Source organism: Doryrhamphus excisus, chromosome 2, assembly GCF_030265055.1.
Source record: "Doryrhamphus excisus isolate RoL2022-K1 chromosome 2, RoL_Dexc_1.0, whole genome shotgun sequence".
In the NCBI taxonomy this organism is placed as follows: Eukaryota; Metazoa; Chordata; class Actinopteri; order Syngnathiformes; family Syngnathidae; genus Doryrhamphus; species Doryrhamphus excisus.
Window position 1 is genome coordinate 1,623,867 of NC_080467.1, and position 26,124 is coordinate 1,649,990.

General features: G+C 38.1%; 1 protein-coding gene across 1 annotated transcript in view; it reads left to right on the forward strand.

Moving 5' to 3' along the window:
• LOC131106682 (adhesion G protein-coupled receptor A1) overlaps positions 1–26,124 on the forward strand; it is a 149,689-nt gene that overhangs the window by 22,903 nt on the left and 100,662 nt on the right. Inside the window, exons 3-7 of the mRNA XM_058055964.1 lie at positions 5,552–5,623; positions 8,902–8,973; positions 10,021–10,092; positions 10,214–10,377; positions 21,558–21,771. Of these exons, the coding sequence (XP_057911947.1) occupies positions 5,552–5,623; positions 8,902–8,973; positions 10,021–10,092; positions 10,214–10,377; positions 21,558–21,771 (594 nt within the window). The remainder of the gene's footprint in view (positions 1–5,551; positions 5,624–8,901; positions 8,974–10,020; positions 10,093–10,213; positions 10,378–21,557; positions 21,772–26,124) is intronic.

A 26,124-nucleotide genomic window follows, 5' to 3' on the forward strand; every position in this document is an offset into this window, starting at 1 on the left:
CAGGCTATGGCCATGTAGTAACAGGTACATTCATAAGATGAAACACAATCTAAGAATAAATACATGTTAAGCTGGTAAATGCAGGATAGTCCTCAGGGAAAAACGTGCTCAGAACAAACGAGAATCTAGCTGGGTCTTCCTAACGATGATGAGTGCCAGTATCCACCAGTTGACCAACTTTTCAGCTTATTGCCATAACTATCTACTACAAACAAGCAATAATAAACAAATCGGCTCATCAAACAAGCAACTTTTCCACACAACATAGCAATTGTGAAAGTGAAAGTGAAAGTGAAAGACAACGCTCACACACACTGAGCGTTGTCACTGATTCAATGGGAGGATTAAAATGCGATGTGCTATGTGCTTTTCGTTCTATCAATATCATCTACATTCAAAGAGAGTCATTTCATAACATGCCACTCTAATTAGTGTATGTCATGTGACTACCCAGCATGCATGGGTTGTTCAAAAATATGCTGATATATTCATCCGAGTCACCTTCAATTATTCCGTGTTCAGAGATCTGTACAGAAATGTCATTATCTCGGTCTGTGTCGGTCCAACCAACAAAATTGTCTGCCTCTTTGTCGACATACATATTGATGCTTTTAGTAGTACTTGTTGAATGTTGAATGATGTATTTGTTCCAGTACCTGCTGACGACAGGAAAAGGAAGCAGATATGGAGCTTATGCTTGCGAGAATTTGCTAAAATCGGAATCAAAGTGGAATTCGGGCACGGTTTTTAGACTGCGTTGTTATTAGCCTCTTTGCACAAAACGACATGTTGACTCTAATAAAATGTGAGAGTGTAAAGATAATATGATGAGAAAGCCAGGAAAAAAATGAAGAGAACTGAATGACGTATTTGAAAATGTGGAAAAATTTTCATAAATGAACTTAAAAACTGGATTTGTTTGCAATGAGCATCAGTTTAACTTGTTTGACTTGACTTTTGTGCGTAAAGTGTTTTACGGGATGACTTAGTGTCTTTTCTGTTTTTATAACCTTCCTTACTTATCATCGTACTTCGGTACGAGGTACATTATTAAAAAAAAAATAAAAAAACCTTACACTGTATTATGGAAAGCAGGAAGTGAACAAATGTAAAAAAAAACTTTGCATGTGGACAAGGTCATAACTTATAGAAAAATATATTTTTAAAATATGCATATTTGTGTGGACATGGCTGACATCTCATATAATTTGCTGTGAAATGTTTTAATTTGAAACTTTATGTTAACTATGTAGAAACAAGATAGTGCTGCAACAAAAATAAAACATGAATATGATATTCATGAATGAAGATTGAATCTACAGGATATAAATTCGGGCTGTCAAAGCTAACATGTTATCAATGTGGACTGATTACAATAAATTAAGTCTTTATTACGTGCAAAAATAGTCACGATCGACTGTATTATGGAAAGCAGGAAGTGAACAAATGTAACAGTTACTGATTGTAAAAGTACCAGATGGAGGGGTAGGGTTTAATAAGCTTTGCTTCTTCCTACTCCTTTTGGACATGTGGAACTGGGAACTGATTATGGGATGCACTCAATTGGAATCTGATGCATGTTCAAATGAAATAAAACCATTACCATTACTTTTAATCGTTTCCAAGACATAGTACTTCCTATGCGTATTCTCTTCTCTAACCTGAATATTAGTCCTGACATATGTTCATGTTTAGTGTAAGCAAGATGCATACATAAGCTTCCCACATTTGACACCCCGATGCTAGTGTGATAAAAATGAGCGTCTCATTTCATTAAGTGCACGAGCAATCAAATCCATCAGCGAGCGTCACTTTCCATTTGGATGGGTGCCCAAGTGGCTGCAGACGGGTTCAGCTTTGTTTGCCTGCTTTTTGTCGAACTTGACCTTTTCCGAGTATGACGGTGTTTTTGCAATTGCATCAGCATTGGGATGTCCAGTACTCAGTGATGCCACGCACGATTAAATAGTCTGCAGTGTTCTATCTAGAGACTCTTGCTCCAGCTTGTACGTGGCCTGGTAGTGCAGTAGTACATGTGGTCATTGCGTGTATTTATTGTGTGTATGCGGTACTCATACGGATTCAGGGAGGGAGGAATCTGCACATTGCTTCGGTTGTCAGTCATGCTATGCGACTGAAGTGTAGAGTGTCAGCTTGAAGTAATCCCTGGTGTTGTGTCCTTCATTTGGTAAAGCACACCTTTATTCATGCCTGTATTTTGAAGTGCACTTGGACAGGAAGGAGCCTGTCAGCCATGTTGGAATCAGTCTTTTAGTCACATTTTGATAACTGCCGCATTGAACTATAGAAATAAACAGAATGCTTCAAAATAAGACTGGAAATGAAACATGGTCAATCGTGACTATTTTTGCACGTAATAAAGACTTTATTTTTATTTATTTTAATCATTCCACATTGATAACTGGATTTATATCCTGTAGATTCATGAATATCATATCCATGTTTTATTTTTGTTTTAGCATCTTGTTTCTACATTGTTAACATAAAGTTTCAAATTAAAACATTTCACAGCAAATGATATGAAATGTCAGCCATGTCCACACAAATATGCATATTTTACGAGTTATGACCTTGTCCAAAAAAACTAAATATTTGGAAACTTCCAACCAGAGAGCATATTGTGTGTATGTGTATAAATGGATGAAACAGAATTTTTTGGTTTGTGTCATAATAAATGCAAAACATGATCTTGTGTTTCTCAACTTTGCTTAAAAACTGAACATGCGATATGAGATCAGTCAGCCATGTCCACACAAATATGCATATTTTAAAAATATATTTTTCTATAAGTTATGACCTTGTCCACATGCAAAGTTTTTTTGTCCTTAAAAACGATATTTAATATTTGGAAACCTCCAACCAGAGAGCAAATTGTGTGTGTATGTGTATAAATGGATAAAACTGAATTTTTTGTTTTGTGTCATAAGAAATGCAAAATATTATCTTGTGTTTCTCAACCTTGTTTAAAATGGTTTAATGTGGTGCATTAAAAAAATCATTGTAAGTGGGTTGTAAGTGTGCAGTGATTTTAATAATAATGTATACATAATTGTGAATCAAATGTAGTATATTTATGAACAGATATTTTATCATGGGCAAACAAGTCAACTGTGGTCGTTTTTTTTTTTTTTCAAAATAGCGTATGGTCTTAATTTTCATTTCACGTTAATGGCTTGTCAGAATGGCTTCTGACATTTACTACATTTATTAAGGTGGTTGATAGGAACGGCTTAATACTGCTCACATAGGTCAAGATGAAGGAAGGAGCTGCAGGCACAATGGATGACTCCTGGGTTTGCACCTTTCACTGCCTCTTTAGTAGCACATTGTACACGATCAAGGACATTTTAAAGGGGACATATTATGCTTATTTTCGTCCCTTTGTATTGAGTTGTGGACTCCTATAGAGCAGGTATACTTTAGGTCACACAATGTCCCAGTTGGAGACTTTAAATTTTGCAGTAGGTGTCAAAGTGAGCGTGAATGGTTTGTCTATGTGCCCTGTGATTGGCTGGCGATGTACCCCATGTCTTGCCTGAAGCCTGCTTAGATAGGTTCCATCTCAGTCACGGCCCTAATGAGCACAAGACGTATAGAAAATATATAAAAATTCATTTTAGCAATTACAGTTCATGACTTTTTGTACGGGTTGAGAGTCTTCATTGTTTTTGATGGACTTTTGATGGTCAGGTTTGATTTCTTTTGGCTGACTCCACTCTGGCCTGGCTGAAAAAAAGCTAAAAAAGAACCTCGGGCTCTTCATTCGTATACGTTGCTGACGTTTATAGAAACAGGAGCGCCCTTTTTCATTCTCATTCTCATTAAACTTTGCCAAAAGTGCATATTAAAAGGAAATCAGAGACACAATTTCAGGACATTTTCTTTGGCCAGAAGACAAAACCCAGAGGTCATTTTTTTGGTAGTGTCAAAACCAGTTTTGGGTTGGGTGGAGGTGGTAGACGGAGTCCTTGTGAAAAACCACAACATGTGTGTTATTGCCTCTTGGCTGGATGTGGTCAGGATGCTAAGCAAGCAGGAAATGGTTATTACTGTCTCACTAGCAGGTACTTTTTACAGATTAAAACAAAAACAAAGTCTATAAACACCGGTACAAGTTAGATAATTATATTATTATAATAATTATGTTTGCTAGTTGATTGTTTGCCTATTGTGATTAATTTTATTTCTAGATCAAATATTTTGTAGTTAGACTATAGAAACATTTATGACCTTGTAAATGTAAATGTGGTTATTAAAATTACGAGAGCCCTCCATATTTAAGACATAATTACGACTTGTGCTCATGTGCGTTGCTGTAAACGTGTATCGGACATATGGAGAACAGGAAGTGACATCATTGAGTGAATTACGACTGTAAACGTAGCCTGTGATAGGTATTATTGTGGCTGCTGTGAGGTAATTCAAACCTGCAATAAAAGCCTGTTGTTTTGGCTATCGAGTCTGGTGTTTGTGTATCTCACTGAACATTACAGTACCATCACTAATACCCAGTGTAGAATATGACATATTTTCATGTCTGAATGTGTTTTCTGAATACTTTATATTTGTATTTTAGTTAATGTGGCCATTTGTGTTCTTGAAAATGCTTAATTTAGGCAAAAGATATGGACAATTTCCATACATACGCATATTTTACAGGCCCAACCATGGAACAGTGTGATTTACTAATTAATGTATTTTTTAAAAAACATAATGGGATGACTATTGTGTAAAAAAACTATGTTGAATGACATAGTTTTACAACATTACAACAATTAAATACAAATCACACAGGGCTGCTATCTATGTGTGGTGGTAAAAGATGACAACAAGTGATCAAAAAACATAACAAAACACAGATGTATAGAAACACAACACAAATATCTTTTTGTGTCATTTTTTTTTAGATTTTGTATGTCACAAAGCCAACTTCTTTAATTGGGAGAGAGTGGCACTGACCTGTGGTTTCATGTTAGCGTATCCAGAGGTGTTCGTTAAGACTAGAATTATGCTAGTCACTTTTATTATTAACAGAATCTAGAAGGGGTTTGAATACTTGCTAAATATAGCAACAAAGTTGCTAAACCGACAACACCGATCCCTCCTGCTACATCTTCTTATTCTCTGGCACTTACAAGGTATAAGAAGCAGAGTTATGATGCCGTCTACTGTACAACGTGGCACAAGAAACTACTTTATGTGCGAAGACAGCGCCATTATAATGTATTTGTAATGTATTTTTGGTGGTCCAAATGTATTCATGGCGGGCCGCCACAAGTAAATGAGTGTACGGAAAACGCTGTTATGGATTTATGGGTCAGGCTTTCATACCTCCTGAAGTATATCTGATATTAAACCAGTGACTCTGGAATGAAATGCACACCGCTGACAAAACATTATTTTCCGATCTGTAAGAACATCAAGTGTGATTTTGGATGAGTCCCATTTCCATGGAAGGCATTTGTTTGAAGTGTCTGTATCGCCGCCTTAACTCTTAACTCCCGTCTTCCTCTCTGTTTGTCCTCTCCAGGGATCTGAGGAATAATCTGATAAGCACAGTGGAGCCCTGGGCCTTCCGTGGTCTGCTGGCTCTGAGGAAACTGTAAGTATGATGAAGTCTAGTAATAACCTTCTCTAGGGGACGTGGGAAGAACTCATTTGGCTTTGGGAGATTACAGGCAAAAAAGTGTATTAAATAGTGTGTCAAAAAAAGGACTCAAATATATAAATGCCGCCAAAGTTAAACAACTATGTACAATTTCAGACATCGCTGGATGTTCTTATACTAGGCAAGAAGACTTAACTGAGGGCACAGTTTCCCCAGTTTTACATTAATTCACAATGACATATTCATAACTGGGAGCTGCTCAGTTAAATTACAAGCTTTTGCCCTTGACTCTTAAAACCACTAACTGCTAACTCTACTCGGAATTTGGGAACAAGAGCTACTGACCTTCGGGTGACACCGTTGGCCAATTTATTAAAAGTGATTTTTTTTGCCTACTGGCGCTATTGTCACTTTGAATTTCTCTTTCATCTTGTATGAGTCACTTAGTAAAAAAAATAGGATTGTAGGCTGAGCTAAAATGTGGGGTAAAAAGTGTTGTCACGGTTGTTACTTTACATGACGGAGGTATTTTGGATCCTATAAATATAAATATAGTAATCCCTTGCCTCTTCACAGTTTTTATGGCATCGTCATGTCTTTTAATCATGCTGTTTTGTGGTTGTATACGCCTATTATTAAAATATTTCGGTGTGTATAATGTTCGGTGACTTGACTTGTTTGAATTATCTCCCAATAATTCCCAACACAAGTTACTGTGTAAAAGTCAACTCTGAACCCAATCATGTACACATACATACTGTATATACACATATACACATGTAATACAACAGAGGCAAGTATGAGTCTTGTTTATGTCTTAAATGGCCTTGTTTTCTGCCATTATCTTTATGATATTGGGTAATTCCAGTGTAAATATGACTATAGGGGTGTTATTTCATGTGTAGAGGGCTCTAATAATGCTAAAAAAAACATATTTACAAGGCCATAAACAGATTTTCCATCCTGTGACTATGAAAATATTCAATTTATAAATAAGAAATCCTACAATTCACTAATCACGTTAGGGTTTGAATCCAATCAACTGCCATGAACAAGGAATTACTGCATTTGTGTCGGGAATTTGAAGTGTACAGTACAGTTTTATGCTTTACATAAGTCAAATTCTTAACCCCCATATGCATATTCAAAATGTGTGCATGCATGACGTGCTTCTTCCTTAGGAGTCACTGTTTTCTTGGTTGACTCAACCTGCCTTGAAGGTCCCTGAAGGTCAAATTCCCACAATGTATTTTTTTATGTCCTTTGTTATTTACTCTGCATGTCTGCCCACACTTGTATACATTAATACCAAATAATAGCACACAGTTTGCTTATAATTATTACCATTTATGACGAGGAATACTCTGAGCCTTTCCAGCCTTCAAATATCTTTCCAGCCTTCAAATGTTTACAGAAATAGAAAAATTCAAGCTCTTTCAATGGCTTTATTTTGTCAAGTAATTATGTTGTTTTGATGATGATGATGATTGCACTTGGATAGTTTTGTGGGATCTGGGCTGTCAGGGACACAGGCGGTGAGTTAGCCATGGCGATTTTGGGGCGTGTGTGTGTTTCCAAGCATGGGGAGCAGCAAAGTGTTAATTTAAGTGCTCCCCAACCGGTGATTACTGAGTGCTCTGCTTATTTTCCCACAGCTGCTCCAGCAAAGTAGGTCTTTAATTACAGAGCATGAGGGCACAGAGCCGTGGACGCAGCAGTGCTCCGGCACCTTCTGCATTTTGCACGTGTTTCAGCATCTGTATATAGGCACTGGTTATGTAAGGAGTTAAAGGCTAAAAATGGGTAAGAAGTGGATGGAGAGATTTTTTTTTAGGAATTCAACATCACACAGACATTTTTGCTACGGTTTGATACTTTTTGATTGAAAAAACAAAACAAAAAAAAAACTTTTTTTATTGGAATTTTATTGAAATTGCCAACAAGATCATAAATTACTGTTTCAGTTTGAAAGTGCACATCTTGACTTGTTCCTACAAAAGCCCATTGGAGGAAGAAAATTGTGATGCAAATGATGTTCTCCATGTCGCACAGGCAAGGCAGGGGAGGAGTGTGTGTTTAAAAGTACATTGTCTGCCCCAATGGCTGGACGGGACAAAAAAAAATAAAAAATGCAAAGTGCAATTATATAAAAAAAAAAGCAGCTGAAGTATAATAGCATATTCATGTAAACATTTTGATACAATCTTTATACAGCAACCTTTATACCGTCATTTTCCATACATCCATATGAACAATATGGTTGTTTTTAATATTATGCTTAAAATAAATATCTATTTTTAATTATTTTATTTTCATTTTTATATATTATACATTATTTATATAAATGTTATATTTATATTATTTTTTATATTTATATTACATTTATTTATTATTATATTAATATTATATTTTTTAATTATAGTATATTTATATTATTTTATAATTATTTTTTATTTATTACATATATCACTCCACCTTTATTTACTCATATACGTAAGTATATGAGTATAAGTATAAGTATTAATTTTTTATATTTATATTACATTTATTTATTATTATATTAATATTATATTTTTTAATTATATTATATTTATATTATTTTATAATTATTTTTTATTTATTACATATATCGCTCCACCTTTATTTACTCATATACGTAAGTATATGAGTATAAGTATAAGTATTAATTTTTTATATTTATATTACATTTATTTATTATTATATTAATATTATATTTTTTAATTATATTATATTTATATTATTTTATAAATATTTTTTATTTATTACATATATTGCTCCACCTTTATTTACTCATATACGTAAGTATGTGTGCGTGTATGTGTTTAATGCTGCCCCCAGGGCTCTTTCTCAAGTCCCTGTTTTTTCTCTAGCTTTTTTCCTGATGTTGCTATAACTCGGGATTGCTACCTATATGTATCACCATTGCTGTCTTCAGATGTTCATCCACCATCAGTACGTCTGGCTGCTTGGCTATCACTAGTTTGTCAATCTGGAAATCCCACAGGATCTTAGCCAGGTTGTTCACAGACACTTTTCGGTGGTTATCCATTTTGATTCAGGGACCTCCAGCCTATAGTGTGCAGCCTGTACTTGAGGTCCTGTCTGGTGTGGTAGACCCCCGCCTCTAACTGATCTTGTGTTTAGGGACTGTTCTTGTAACGCCACGATTAGTGCTATGTCAGTCACTCTCTGTATACCTAAACAATACTCCCTGGTATGTTTTATGTCTAAGTATTTTTATGTCTTTGTAGAGACCTGTCCAACAACAGGATTGGTTGCCTCACCTCTGAAATGTTTCTGGATTTGGGCAGACTTTTCAAATTGTAAGTAAACCATTTCTTCATATAGAAATTATACTGGAGTCACTATATTGGAGTCATCAAGTATCATGATCGTAACTAGGGCTTCATTTTCTTTGTTGTTTAATCTAAATCTTGTTTCAATTAATTGAGAAATCACGTATGGCCTAGATCAGGGGTGGGCAAACTACGGCCCGGGGGCCACATCCGGCCCGCCAAGTGTTTGAATACGGCCCGAGTTAATTTAAACTCAACATACAACCTGGCATCATGGCCTGAGCCAACCTTTTTATGGTTGTATCAATTTCGTTGTTTGACATGGTCTGTTGTTTACAAAGTGCTCCTGAAAAAAGAGACACAAGCATAATAATAATAAAAATTAAAATAATAATTATTTTATTATTATTATAACTATTATGATTATTATATTTATTATATTAATGCTAATTATTATATTAATTATATATAATAATATTGTTATATTTGCATATTTTACATAATAATAATAATATAATAATTATTTAAATTTTATTTTAATTATTATAATATTTTATTATTTTTAAAATATTTAAATATAAATATAAAATAATAAATAATAATAGCAGATTGCATGACAATTTTACAGATACAATAATACCAGGTGGACTGTTACGTGCAAAATATATAGTCTGCATCCCCCCGGAAATTTTGTTATATCAATGCGGCCCGCGAGTCAAAAAGTTTGCCCACCCCTGGCCTAGATGGATCAAATCAACATGAACCAAACACAAGCAATTAGTGTTTTGGTATTCAAAATATCAGATAAGAGGCAAAAATACTGATCACTGTATTCCAAAGACAAATCGGATATCTGTGACTATCTTGTTTTACCTAAAACACAAAGATAACAGGTTTGCTTCAATGGCTGACGAAGGCAATGAAAAATATTCACATATGAGAGGCTGAAACCTGACGATTAACGATCAATAAAATAATGATAATGAATGTAATACCAAAATAGTTGTTGATTAGTTGGATAATTGAGTTGAACCAATGTGGTTCTGGTGATTAATATCTGTGTTTTGCATGCAGGGATTTATCAGGGAATATCTTCTCAACTTTGACCGTGGGACTCTTCACGCACCTCGTCCTTCTGAGAGTACTGTAAGCTTCACACCCAACAATATGAGGAATAATCATTATAAAAGATGGATTGGTTATTTTTTTGTTGAAGTGAGATTTCAAACACAAGCAGTTTCTGATTATATGATGGTTTTCTCACCAGACACTTCAGTACAGAAAGTTTGTTCTGTGACTGTCAACTGAAGTGGTTGCTCCTCTGGGCTCGAAACAACTCGGTGAGGATTGGCAACGACACGGTGTGCATGTTTCCAACCCACCTCCATGGTCTGGAGTTCCGTAATCTACGTCAGCAGCAGCTCACTTGTGGTAAGCCCCAACAATAATTAAACAGTGGTCAGTTTTATCATTCTGGGTAACGAGTACATCACATCGTTAAAGGGCCGACAAAATCACATGATGGCAAAAGGTTCACTTTGAATCTGTCGGTGTGCATTGGTTCTATAGTGGAATGAACGGAGACAGTGGAACCTTTGTTCCAGTACATGGGGGCGGGACTACTAGTGAGGGGATCTTAATTTTTATTTTTCTATACACAAAATAAGATAAAAAAATAAATAAACAGCGTGCTAGCAGCAAGTTAGCCTTGTAACTTGAATGAAGGCACAGAAGGAATGGTTTCTAAAGCAAATGTCACAACCCCACTGTGGGGATATTTCACTTTTGTGTGCTTTATTCTGTTTTTTTGAGAAACGGTCTATTTTTTATTTTTATTGACAATAATTTTTTGGACAATTATCGTCCTAACACCTACATATAACACACATACGTAAATATTGTATGTATACCATAAACTCTGAAATTACGATACTAAATATTAACAATTAGTATTTCACATTCACATTTTCAAAGTTGACATGTAATCAAAATAGTTGATATTATTCAATAATTCACAATGCAATTTAATATGGCAATAAAAATAACCACATATAATTGTGTACATACAATACATACAATAGTTGTGTACATAATCTGAGTAGTATGAGGGATTACTGTACATGCAATTTTACTAGAGATGCTTGATATTGGCCTTTTTACCGATATCCAATTATCGATTTGGTCGAGCACTTAATTACCGATACTGATATTTACGAATACCAATACAGCTCTTTTCTCAAACAAATGTTGTGACACAATTGGATGCATTTGTCTTATTTTGCGCACTCTTTGTACAAAATAAGACAAATACTGCAATATAACTTATAGAAAAAGTGCCAAAATACTGCATGTGACTCTGATTCTTCAAATTATTATAGTGAAGTATTGTAGGTATCGTTGTAGGAAGTATGATATCTATAGTTGATATCTTACTCCCCCTTCTTATAATCGGTGCTTCATGTCATATTTCGCATGCCAGTTTGGACTGTAATTTTATTTGTCTTTACCTTTCACATTATTTCTCATTTTGTGTTTTTATTTTGCTTTCATCTTTGGTGTAATGTGCAGCTGCTTCGGGGTTGCTGGGAAGCGTGTGTAGTGCTACTTGGTTCTTATTAGTCATCAGCACGACTACTCAGTGGGCTCAGGTGGTAGAGTGGTCGTCTCCCAACCTGAAGATTGCGGGGTCGATCCTGCTTCCTTCCGAGATCCTGATGAAGTATTCTTGGGCAAGATACTGAACCCCATACTAGCCGCGTCATCAGTAGGTAAAAATGCTCACAGTGTCAAAGCGCTTTGAGAGTCTTGGAGGTGCAAAAGCGCAATACAAGTGAAAGACCATTTACCTTTTTTATTATTTTAATTTTTTATGATTTATTTTATTCATTTATTTATTCAGGTGGTCATGCAATATCACATTTTAGTCATTGCAAATTGCATGTTTACAATCCAATATTCTCATTGGCTGAAAATCTGATATGCTTCGATATCTCATTTTTATTTCAGTATTGGTTGGCCAATATTTTTGGACATTTAACGCACGTGTACAAAAAAAACAAAACAACTCAAATTTGAATATACAATAAACCTCGGATATATCGGATTCAATTGTTCCCACTGGTTTTGTCCGATATAAGCGAAATCCGTTATATGCGTATACCGGAAAATGTCCGTTTTACGCATATATCGGATTTATATCCGGTATATGCGTAAATCGGATTTTATCTGTTATAAAAAGGCACTTCCTTGACTATGTTTCCAATGTACCTGGACGCGCAGGCAACGCTGCAAACGCTGCAAATGACGTCGTATAGCGGCCTGTCACGATTCGGCGAATCGGAGCGCCACGATGCGGCCAATGCATTGGAACGGGACTGGAGATTTTGTCCGAAATAGGCGAAATCCGTTATAAAAAATCCGATATATGCAATGAATTTTTATTGGAAATGCATTACAGAAAAATTGGTTCTTTTTTATCTGTCCGTTGTGAGCGAATTTCCGATATATCCGAGTCCGATATATCCGAGGTTTACTGTATATATATCAAAGTTGATATATTTCAGACAGCCATACAATAACAAATGGCATTACAATATAATGTAAACCATAGTCGCATCAATGCACCTAATATTTATTATTGTACAAAGGTATGACTTTAACTTACAAAAATGTATTAAATACCTACTTAAATAACATTTCGACTAAGTGACCCAATGTTTTATTATTTTTTTTTCCCCAATGTTTCTGCTCATAATTAGTAAGAATCCAAGTTACAGTAGTTCAACAGTGGAGCGTTCAGTCAATTCATTTTGATATTAGCTTTCTCTCCTTGCATCATTATCACGCCACCTGCTGTGAGCAGTTTAACAAAGCCAATGATTAAGTGCCTATGTTTCCGAGAAAATCCCCTCAGGGAGTGTATAAAACTACATTTGGGATACGTTTGCACTACTGTTTACCATTTTTCTTTCAGGGTCCAGCGTTCGCTTGAGAGGTTGCTAATTTAAACCCACAATCGTGCCACAATTTCATGGTGTGATACTAAATTTACATAATGTTTAAAAAGATGATTGTACTATTAACGACGATGTCTGTCAGCACCGAACACAATTTCCAAGCAGAACAAATTGTGTCTTTACTGAAGTCAACCTGTTAGCTGCAGTAAGAAGAAAGTCTTCACATTGACTTTTTTTCTACCTGGCAAAAGACAGACAATCTTTGCCTTCCTTTCTCCTTGTCTCCCCTCTGCTACTCCATGCTGCAGTACACAGGGGAATTGTGTGTCATATGATAGATTCATCTTCTACTTCTCCCTACATCTGCTTTCCGCTAGGGGATGTTGCTGTGGAATGAGAAAATCATTGGTTGTTTGCGGGTTGTGGTTGTGTGTGTCTGCGTGATTGTGTCTGTGAGAGAAAGAAAAAAGAGAGAAATAAAATGAGGCATTGTTTGAATTGTGATAGAAATCTTATATTTTAGCATTTTAGCATAGGCAGAGGAGTTCTAGGCGGAGGTGGGACTGCATCAGGGATCGGCTCCGAGCCCCTTCTTGTTTGCTATGGTGATGGACAGGCTGACAGATGAGCTTAGACGAGAATCTCCATGGACTACGCAGTTTGTAGATGACATTGTGTTTTGTAGTGAGAGTACGGAACAGGTGGAGGAGATGCTGGAAGAGTGGAGGTTTGCCCTGGAAAGGAGAAGAATGAAGATTAGCCGCAGCAAGATGGAATATATATATGTGTGAATGAGAGGGACCCAATTGGAAGAGTGAGGTTACAGTGAGAAGAGATACAGAAGGTGGAAAATTTTAAGTACTTGGTGTCAACAATTCAGAACAATGGAGATTTTGAAAAGGAGGTGAAGAAGCGTGTGCAGGCAGGATGGAAGTGATGGAGAAAAGTATCAAGCGTGATGTGTGATAGAAGAGTTTCAGCTAAAATGAAAGGAAAGGTAGACAAAACCGTGGTGAGACCAGCCATGTTGTTTGGTCTAGAGACGGTGCCGCTGAGGAAAAGACAGGAAGCAGAACTGGAGGTGGCAGAGATGACGATGCTGAGGTTCTCATTGGGAGTGACCAGGATGGATAGGATCAGGGAGAAGTACATCAGAGGGACATTACATGTTAGAGGCCTTGGAGATAAAGTCCTTTAGGCCAGACTGAGATGGTCGGGACATGTCCAGAGGAGAGATAGTGAATGTATTGGTAGAAGGATGCTGCCAGGCAGGAGGCGTAGAGAAAAACCAAAAAGGAGGTTTATGGATGTAGTGAAGGAGGACATGAGGGTAGTTGGTGTGAAAGAAGACAGGGTTGGATGGAGGAGATTGATGTGCTGTGGCGACCCCTAAAGGGAAAAGCCCAACGAGAAAGTAGAATTTGATCAAATCCAATATTTCTGATAACGTGCTAATTCAGGTCAGACTGATTTACGAGCACAACAACCTATGCTTTTGCTGGTATTTGAGTCCTTCTGTCTCCAAAACATTTCTCCAATGGTTGTTTTCATGACTAACCATGCATCCTTGCACCTGATAAAGTCTCGATAATATTTATACGTATAACTACTGTATGCTTCTGTCTTCTCTTCTGCAGAATAAATGCCCATAAAAAAGGCAGATCTGTCATTGCGTGGTTTATTTCTTTTCTCTACCAGTGTTAACGGAAATTTTCCACGACAGAATGCATGATGTAAAACACTTTCCCCCATAAAGTTAGCGTTATCTGTCATTATGTACTGACACGCGGCAGCATTCGGAGATTGCTGCGCCTCGAAACATTTTGGAGTTATTTTATATAATCCTAATTGTATGCGCTTTGAATTGGCACTCACAACCGAAAGCAATTACAGGGTAATTCTGTGCAATTTCTAGTCAAAGAGCCATGAGAGGAATCCGGCAGCAGGAAGAGGCACACTTCTTTCAGCCCTGGAAGTATCTATTGTGGGATTACCGTGACACTTTTCTGCTCCTGTACTGCTCTGCTTGGATCATTCTGCCTCTTCATAGCACAAGTATATCTCGCAATATGTTATCGGTTACCTTGACAACATCACTTGACATTTCAACATTTCAGAGGGCTGGTTGAAAATGTTGAATGATATCAATGGGTTACTTCCTAAGCAAATTATTACAGAATTGCCTCTGTATTTCATGATTTATGTTAATACAGTAATCCCTTGTTTATCTCGGTTATTTGGTTCCAGACCCAACCGTGATAAGTGGATTCCTTATTTATAAATGGAATATTTTTGTAGTAACATGGAAAAAAAACCTGCTTACAACATTTGAAACACAGTTTTCGTAGCAGCTGACATATTCATCAAACATATTTAAAGTATAAGATGCAGGCACAAAGGAATAATAAACAAAAATGATTGATGAACTGATAGAATTAGAGTCAAGTTGCAGCCAGTCACGGCACACAACTATGGTGCATTCAATGACCACCAAACGCAGTGCATGTTTGCGACACTTGAAGAGCTTGCAACCAAAAGGCGCTAAATCCATTTTGACTGATTTCGAGAAAATCAATGATTTTTAATTACACACATATCAATCTATTTGGTCATCAAGTCTATATTGCAAATGAAAGAGCTATCAATATAGGTCATAAAAATGCATGCTATAAAAATCCTGCACACACCATGTATCTTATATATATTTTTTTTATTATTTTTTTCAGATTTAGCGCCTTTTGGCTGAAATGATGGATTTAGCGCCTTTTGGCTGAAATAAATTTGAAGTCACCTTTAACTTCTTCAATGGCATTGTTGTAAAAGAATGTAAGGTGCTTTAATGTGCTATGCTAATAAAATAATTACAACACAGATTCAACCTGTAGGCTGCAGTAGAGCGACACATGAAAAATAACAATTTGCAGACAATAATAAAAATGTTATTAAAAGCAGTGCTCATATTTGACTGCACCATGAAGGTGACAGTGACAAAAATCATCTCATTACAAACTCTTTACGTTGTATGTTTTTTAGTACAAGTAAAATAATGTTTCTCATGAAAGTTGGAGGTGTCAAGGTAGAGACATGCCTTTTATGGCGTAAAAAAAACTTCCATGTTACAGAATACTGTAAAAACACAATTTGTGTTCTCCTGAATTGCATAACATACTGTAACTATCATACGTGTACTTCATGTACACAAACAAAACAGGATGCGCACTGATACTGGCTTTCTGTATGTGCAGTGCCAATTGTATTCTTCTCTCTGATTGGTCAGATTATCCATAGATGGGAAACTTGGGCCAATAAAAATAAAGAATAAAGAAAGGGATTTAGCGCCTTTTGGTTGAAATGTGAAATGGAAATAGCGCCTTTTGGTTGAAAGCATAAATTTCATATCACTTTTTTTCATATTTTTTAAAATGATTTCAAGACCAAAATATGTGATTTGGATACACATGACAGAGGTCTATTAAACTCATGAAAAAATGCAACTTAGTGAAAATTGGATTTAGCGCCTTTTGGTTGCAAGCTCTTCACTTGACGATTATTCCACCCACTCCACTGTGGTAAGTCAGTTAGTTCCAATGGTATAGGAGTTGATAATAAATAACAATGTATGTTTTTAAAATGTCGGCTTTTATCATAGAGCCGTATGTGTTGGATTCCGAATCCAGAGTCTGGACAGTTTGAAGTTTCAGTTTGAAGAAAGACTTCAAGATGTCTGTTAAAGGTATCTAGCGGGGATTTAACGTACTTCTCCATTGACACATTGCAGTGGCATCATGAATTTGACTAAATTAAGCAAGTTAGCACTTTTTTTTTGTTTTTATGTCTGTGTGAAAGACAACTAATTCATGGTTCACACTGTTGCTGCAGGCGCATTCAACTGGCAGCCTAACAGGTCATGGTAATATTCTCATATCTATCCAGCAGGTCCCGTGTGTTATGAGCAAAGTCTCGCTCTGTAGAAGCGTGGCCTTATGGGATAAGTTGTACTATTTATCAGCGGAATGTGAGCGCCGGGGAAATTGTGTGTTATCTGCCACCGCCAGTGGGAAATACTGCATGTAGAAATTGTAGAGTTGCAAAAAAAAAAAAAATGATTTTTTTTAAATGCTTCGGTATAAACTTTGACCTCAGCCACATCGACAACATGGGTGTCATATATCCTCAGTAGGTTCCTGCTTAACCAGCGACCCACAATGATTGAAATGTAAGGAAAGCGGTGACAAGACACCTCTGTGAACATGCACATGCTTAATCCTATATAGTCCAGAGGATTAAATTCGTATATTCCAGACTACGAGTTGCATGCAAAACTTGAAGCGCAAACTTTGACTGTAGACTTGAACTGCATGAAGCGCATCCAAAGTGATGTTTACACTTGAGCAAATGAGTAAAATGGTCGTTGGCAGGTGTCAAGTATGTGTAAAATGGGTGCAAGCCAGCGCACACAAAAAATTTGAGACATGCATAATTTCTGGGAACTCGTCGTGAACGCAACGCAAAGTAAGGGTGCTTCAGCGCGTCTCATTCAGATGAATAGGTTAACTTTTACATCACCTCTTGGAGGAAGCTGGGGGGAATTCTCAAGTATTTTTTGTAGCTTCTTGGATCTTTCTTGTGATTTTATGTTAATACGTGATCATAATGCCCAAAGCGATGCCTTCTAGTCAGCTATTCCCTCTCCCACACTGTCAGTTGTCTCTTTTTTCACGTTTATTGCCCCCAGCTGTGTAAAAATACAGACTTACCTTTCTTTCCTGCATGAGCTTCTTCTCTGGAGTCCAATATGTTGTAGGTCTGTTTCAAATCAAGAAATGAATGAAGTAAGGGATGAATGTGTGGTGACGATACATAATAGGGATGTTCTGATCAGGAATATCGATCCTGATAATCCATGAGTGACATGAGCTCTGCATGCTCATTGGACAGCAGAACTGTGGAAGTGCCGAGACTGACCCAACATGGAGTCAGAAGTGGTTGCTGAAGGCACGTGCACCATACGTCATCCGTAGTCCAATGCAGCTCGGCACAAAGTCAAAGTTCCTCCTGTACTACATCGTGTCTGCATGATCCCAAATCCGCACTGAGACGGCACTCCTACCCAAATTTTGCCCAAATACAGCTGCTAGGGACCAGGGCTTTAGCCTCCACCTGACGGATGATCACATTGCAAGCCTCAAAGCCATCACAACCAGCCATGTGTTTGCCCCCAAATGCCGCACCAATCTAAAGCTTTTCACAGCATGTTTTGCACGGTGTAAAACTTCTCACTGTCACAAAGACAGGAAGTCCCACGTGGTTTTTCTGAATGCTGCAGGCGCTTTAAAGCAGGGCGTGCATTTTCACTTATATCAGCCGATACCAATAGGTGGCCGATCAATCGTAGCATGTGCAAATAAGTTGTGCCGGATCATGCCAATGCCTACCATTGTCACAAATTGTGTGCCAATTGCATAATTTTGTGTGAACAGAACACAAACTAGTCTTTACGCTTTTCATGCATTCCATAAATAAATAAATAACACTCATTGCCATTGCAAACTGCGGTGCAATGCAAAGACGTGCAAGTGTAAACTCCGGATAAGACCCGACTCGGCGTTGCCTGATGTTTTCAATGGTCATCGACATCACTAATGTGAAAATGTTGCTTCAAATATCATTGTTGTATTTTATTAAATTATTATTCTTTGAAGTAAATGTTCTGCTGTCGAAGTTCCACTTTATCCTATAAGTTGCCATAGCATTGTGATAACGATATTTACAGTTATTACAGTTACCATTGAAAATAAGAAATTTAGTCTTGCAACAATGATATGATGAGTGATTATTTAAAACGTTATAATGCACAGAGCACAATATGACTATTTACAGCTTTTCTCTTTCATATTGTGGGAAAAAAGTACACGGTAAATACTGTGGATGTTGCCAATTTAATATTTTAACTACTGTACTGTATATGCATGGATACGCTGAATGCTTTGTTTCTTACAGTACAAACCCTCGCTGTCCTTCTTTCATATTATCATTCTTAATAAATTGGGTCGTAATTTTTTTCGACCAACTTTTTGGATTATAATAGATTTACATTTACTACCAGTGTTAACGGTATTATGGAAAGCAGGAAGTGAACAAATGTAACAGTTACTGATTGTAAAAGTACCTTACTTACATTATTATTATTTATTTAAATTATTTAAATTATTTGGGCAATTTACTGTTCACGCTGCACTTTACATTATGTTGTTCATATTCATATATTCTATTCTATCTATTTATTCTCCACATTATTATTATTATTATTATTTATTATTACTTATCTTCTTTTGTGTCTGTTGTTAAATGGGAGCCAGGCAACGACATTTCGTTGGCAATTTCACTACTGTGTTTTTGTGCAATGACAATAAAGGGAGTCTATCTATCTATCTATCTATCTATCTATATCTATCTATCTATCTATCTATCTATCTATCTATCTATCTATCTATCTATCTATCTATCTATCTATCTATCTATCTATCTATCTATCTATCTATCTATCTATCTATCTATCTATCTATCTATCTATCTATCTATCTATCTATCTATCTATCTATCTATCTATCTATCTATCTATCTATCTATCTATCTATCTATCTATCTATCTATCTCTCTCTCTCTCTCTCTCTCTCTCTCTCTCTCTCTATCTATCTATCTATCTATCTATCTATCTATCTATCTATCTATCTATCTATCTATCTATCTATCTATCTATCTATCTATCTATCTATCTATCTAATCTATCTAATCTATCTAATCTATCTAATCTATCTAATCTATCTAATCTATCTAATCTATCTAATCTATCTATCTAATCTATCTATCTATCAGATGGAGGGGTAGGATTTAATAAGCTTTGCTTCTTCCCGCTCCTTTTGGACATGTGGAACTGGGAACTGATTATGGGATGCACTCAATTGGAATCTGATGCATGTCCATTACCATTACCATTACATTTCCAAATGTATTTTTGACTGATTAATGTGGCATGCTCCTTACTCTATTTAAAGAGCTTTAAGCACAGACAAAGCGCATTGGTGATGTTGTTCTGCTCCTGCAAACATCCACATCTATTATGATATATTTTTATTTGTGTTCTTTTCTTCCCCTGTGACACACAAACACACACATTTGCACAGAACCAGTAATTGCTTTTTTTGCTCTGGCGTGCAGTGTCCAACAGGCAAATACAAGGCCACATTCTGACTCTAAGCATTGTTTGCAACAGAATCAGCATCGGGGCAAGTCAACAGTGACTGGCACCATGCTGCTTTTGCTGTATCACTCACTGGAACTCAAAGTCTCAGTTGCAGGCAACAGAACGCCGTAGCAGCCAAGATAATAGGAAAGAGGTGTCGTATTTGGGGAGCCGTCTTCCGGTATGACTGTTTCGGAGTTTTGTGTGGAAGAATTTATTTTGTTCGCACAACCGAGACCTCTTATCCAACACTGGTGTAAATATCAAAAAGTAACTATGTTTAGTATTTTTCCCCAGTTTCTGTCACTGCAGTATGTCTATATTACTAATGTTATTAACGTGTAAACACTGTGTACAAATATTGCTGCAAACATTCAGGTGCTGACATGAATCCTTCTGTATGTCTCTTTCAAAGTAGCGTATGGAGGTATAGGAGACTTTTATGTCCCATTTATCAAATTGGCCGTCAAATGGCAGCAACATCCACAATTGATCGCATACAAGCGGAAGATTGGTCTTTGGAACAAGTCCAAACAAATGTCCGGCCTTGTATTGAACACAATAATTCCCAAGGTGGTACAGTTAGCTGGCAAGACTTGAGGCTAATCCTGGATCATAAATAAAAATGGACAGCAAAAGGTCTCAAAACAGCTTCTTCGTCGACACGGGTTCGATATTTTGTGCTGCAGGATTTTACTTATAATTACACACATTTTAGCAGTACACATGGTGTGTAATCCTGAACATAACTATTCATACTTGGAAAAAATGCCTTGGTTTCAAGGCGCTGTAAATAATCCAATCACTGGTGTAGCGGTGGGCTTCCATTGTGATGTACATGCAAGGAGTCAAGGAGAGTCCAGGGGAGTGCTCAAAGCTCTTCTCCTTTATCAGCTGCTCCTCATCTAACACAGTATCAGCAACAAAAAGGAAGAACGACGGGGGAGGAGCGTGACCTTGAAAGAATGCATTTGTTATGTTGTGGTCATGGCACATTTGTGTAGATTAAGAATTGATTAGAATATCGCTTGTTTTTGTAGACCTTACAGCCACGGGCAAGGTAGGAAACAGCTTTCAAAACAACCACAACTTAATTCATTCATTCATTTTCTACCGCTGTCTTGGGGCGAGAGGCGGCCAATCACAGGGCACATATAGTAGACAAACAACCATTCACACTCATGTTCATACCTATGGACAATTTGGAGACGGGAGAACATGCAAACATGGGTGGGATTGAACTCAGGTGTCTGAACGCTAACCACTCGACCGCTGTGCAGCCCACAACCGCAACTTAAAGGATGGAGGACTGACCCCTTGCTCTCCTGCTCTACCTTAATGTGTCAGGGAATGGGAATGGGAATAGGCTTTAAACGCTGACTGTGCTGTTTTATCTTCCCTTCATTTCCCAGATGGAGCTCTGGAGATCCCCCTCTTTCAATTGATCCCTTCCCAGAGGCAGCTGGTTTTCCAAGGAGACCGTCTGCCTCTTCAGTGCACCGCCACTTACCTGGATCCTTCGGTGGAGCTGCAGTGGCACCACAATGGCCGCTTTGTGACCACCCAAGAGGATCAAGGGGTGTATGTGGAAGAAACCTTACTTCACGACTGCTGTCTCCTCACCAGGTACAAGAAAGAGACGGATGATTTATGGAAGTAGATAAGGAGGAGGAGTGGGATGGAACAGGTGGATGGAGGGCCGTTCAAGCATATGAATGAATTTGGTGCAGCTGGCATAGGTTCGTTTTTTTTGCATTATTATGATCACAACAGGTTAGCATGCAGACCTCACAGCTAGGAGACCAATGTTCAATCCCACCCTCGGCCATCTCTGTGGAGTTTGCATGTCCTCCCTGCACGTACATGCATGGGTTTTCTCCGGGTACTCCGGTTTCCTCCCACATTCCAAAAACATGCTAGGTTAATTGGCGACTCCAAATTGTCCATAGGTATGAATGTGAGTGTGAATGGTTGTTTGTCTACATGTGCCCTGTGATTGGCTGGCCACCAGTCCAGGGTGTACCCCACCTCTCGCCCCAAGACAGCTGGGATAGGCACCAGCACCCCCACGACACCCCTGAAGACAGCTGGGATAGGCACCAGCACCCCTGTGACACCCCTGAAGACAGCTGGGATAGGCTCCAGCACCCCCGCCACAGCCCCGAAGACAGCTGGGATTGGCACCAGCACCCCCGCGACACCCCTGAAGACAGCTGGGATAGGCTCCAGCACCCCCATGACACCCCTGAAGACAACTGGGATAGGCTCCAGCACCCCCATGACACCCCTGAAGACAGCTGGGATAGGCTCCAGCACCCCCATGACACCCCTGAAGACAGCTGGGATAGGCTCCAGCACCCCCATGACACCCCTGAAGACAACTGGGATAGGCTCCAGCATCCCGCGGCACCACTGAAGACAGCTGGGATAGACTCCAGCATCCCGCGACACCACTGAAGACAGCTGGGATAGGCTCCAGCACCCCCGTGACACCCCCGAAGACAGCTGGGATAGGCTCCAGCCCCCCCACGACACCCTTGAAGACAGCTGGGATAGGCTCCAGCACCCCCACGACACCCTTGAAGACAGCTGGGATAGGCTCCAGCAACCCCGCAACACCCCTGAAAACAGCTAGTATAGTCTCCAGCACTCCCACGACACCCCTGAAGGCAGCTGAGATAGGCTCCCGCACCCCCACGACACCCTTGAAGACAGCTGGGATAGGCTCCAGCACCCCCTGTGGCCCTCGTGGGGATAAGCGGTAGAAAATGAATGAATGAATGAATGATCACAACAATCATTTGGCAGTTGAAAAATATGAATATTCCAGTAAAAGCAATTGAACTCAGATCTCAGCTCACAACCAGAACGTATGTAAAAACCTCAACAGACAGCCGTCCCTTCCTTCCATATCTCTCCATCACCCAAAGGGGCTTTAAGATTTAACTTTCGTTATTGGCGCCCTTGATAAGGATCTGAAAGGACAGCACAGAATTGACTTGGCGGTGTGCCAACATCTCCGAGCAATCTGCAGCCCTTCTCTCTCGAGAGGCGTTGGCCTTCCAGCCCATCCCGCGGCTCTCGTTGATCACATGCTAAGAGTAACAGATGCTGCAACGTAATTGTAGCAATAAAGTGAAGGAGAAACCTTACACACCGTTTCTAAAGAAGCTATTGCCGCAGGGTCCCTGTCTTTTTGGCTTTGGTTGTACGTCGAGCATGGATGCTGTGAGCGCGTGTTTGTTTTAACTTGGCGTCTTTAAAATGCGTTTGATGGGCGGCTGACAGCAGTGTTATTGTACATTAAACAACCCGTAATGTATCTTAGTTTATTTGGCAACATGGATGGCAGATCATTTTATGCTCCATCTTTTTCAAAGGTGACGGACGAATACTTCAGTGTCTGAAGTTATTGTTGATTGACAATATCACTTTGAACCAGGGGTGTCTAAAATGCAGCCCGGGCACTATTTATGGCCTGTGACTTGGTTTTTTTTATTTATTTATTTTTAATCCATGCAGTTGTCCCTTGTTTATCAATGTCAATTAGTTGAGTGTTAGCAAATGAATTTCCACAATTTAGGATTGCTTATTTATAAATTTTGGTAGCTACAGCATAGAAAACCTGCTTAAAACTTAAAGCTTAAAAATGATTTTTAGCATTATTAGGTAATGGTAATGGTTTTATTTCATTTGAACATGCATCAGATTCCAATTGAGTGCATCCCATAATCAGTTCCCAGTTCCACATGTCCAAAAGGAGTAGGAAGAAGCAAAGCTTATTAAATCCTACCTCTCCATCTGGTACTTTTACAATCAGTAACTGTTACATTTGTTCACTTCCTGCTTTCCATAACACAGATTAAGGTTTTTTTTTTTTTTTAATAATGTACCTCATACCAAAGTACTCGGTGATATGAGCATCCAATGCCATAATGTGTACCATAGTCCGTGTCAATATAGTGATATATATAGCACATCATGACTGGTTCAAGACTCTTCATCCTTGTATTTAGCAAACATCAACTGCTTGTATTGTTTCTTGAATTGGCTCATCGTTGTGCATTGTTTGAGGTCCTTACTCAATCCATTCCATAGTTTTATTCCACATACTGAAATAACCCTCTTGACATGAAATAACAGTCCTTTCATCTTTTACCCTTGTATTACCCAATTATATTATATTTCCATGACTATTTACATTGTGGTTTCTCAAAACTATGAATTACATACCTAACAAAAAAGTGAGAAATAACTCTAAATATGTCTTATATTTGATGTCTTTTCATTTTGGATGGTGCTGCACACCCTTGGACTTTCCACAAAGTCAGAGCTGCGTGTTGGCTCATTTGCATACTAACAGGTATTGCATGTTTGGGATTGGATGTGGGGAGGGACGGACGGCAAGAGGGGCATGCATGTAGCACAACCACGGATATGAGTGGAGCTGTCTTGTGCTTTTTCTGGCTGAGTTTTCACTTCTAAAACGCCCGCGAAATAAATTTCGCTGACAATGTGTTGATGATGTGCGTTTTTAAATGTCCGTATTCATGTAGACATGGTCCTCAAAGAGCTTTGTGAGACATCTGAAATGGTTTTCACTTTACAGATGTGCCTTGTCAGGCTTATTTGCTTGCCTTGGGACCATGGCGTTGTATTATTGTGTGTGTCCAAACTTTTGGCCTGCACTTAGAAATGAGTAATACATTACACATCGACTCACACGTTAGCAACTGCAGCATACTTGGTGTCTCAGTGTAATGTTCCTGACACCTAGTGGCAAGCATAGTAGATGTCTACTGCAATGGCGTACTGAACGTTCACACAGGAACTGCTGTCGGCCATAATTCATGCCGGAGAGAAGTGAGGAGATCCAGCGACAAATCTGTGGACTTTGTGTGCTTGTGTTTTTTCTGGGTATACACGCATGTTAAGTTAATAGGAGAGGTGTGAGTGTGATAGTATGTCAATATGGACACGGGACGTGGGAGGAGATCTCTGATACACAATCTCAAATCTTCTCGTGTACGTACAGCTTCTCGCACTGGTCCACAGTGGCAAGGAAAACAATTCACGACAAATCATTCTTTTGTAGTGACATGTTTTGATATTGTTGGCATTTTATTTACGATCTTGTCAGCACTGTCAGAAGATTGAGCCAGTTTATGTGTCGAACAAGCCCACAATTTGTCACCAACTCGCTCAATGTTATGACAAATAAGGTGAGAAAACACACATGGTGGAAGCTTGCCAGCTTTTAAAGCTTTTCACGCCACAATCCAACTGGAGCTCCTTTGGCTGCCTTCCTGAGTAGATGAAAAATGGAGCTAAATAAGCAGGGAAGAAAAACATGTCTTTTCTGACAAACGTGTAAAAAAATCTACACTGAAATGTAACTAAAATTATACTATAAATTTTAATATTAGTTAACAACAATAATGCAGTTTTGAAAAAAAATCTGTTATGTTTTAATGAGGGCAAGCAATGACTTTTTCCATTTTTTTTCTCCCTTAATAATAATAATAAAAAAGATTACATTAAAAACTGATTTTTTGTTCAGTTATGCTATCATTGACTAATATTTAAATTACATTTATGTGTGACAAAAGTGCAAAAAAATCAATCTGGAAAGGGAGGGAAGGGCATATTTGTGCTGGTGTGTGTTGGTGAAAAGCGTTCTGGTGCTCGGGGAGATGAGTGACAGGTGGACAGGAAGTGATGTTGAGTGTTCAGAGTTGAATTTCAATCACAAAAGATGTTTTTTTTTCCATTTAATCCTGATCTGATTGCTTACAAACTTGGTGGATATTAGTTTATAGTTTATGAAGCAACACTTTTTTTTTTTAGTAACAATTCACTTTTCACCCTCTGGGGCTGTACTTTGACCAAAAATCAATTTGCAAGAACATACAGTACATACTGTACAAGCATACCCTCAGATGAGATTGCACGGAGCTACATTGCCATATATAATACATC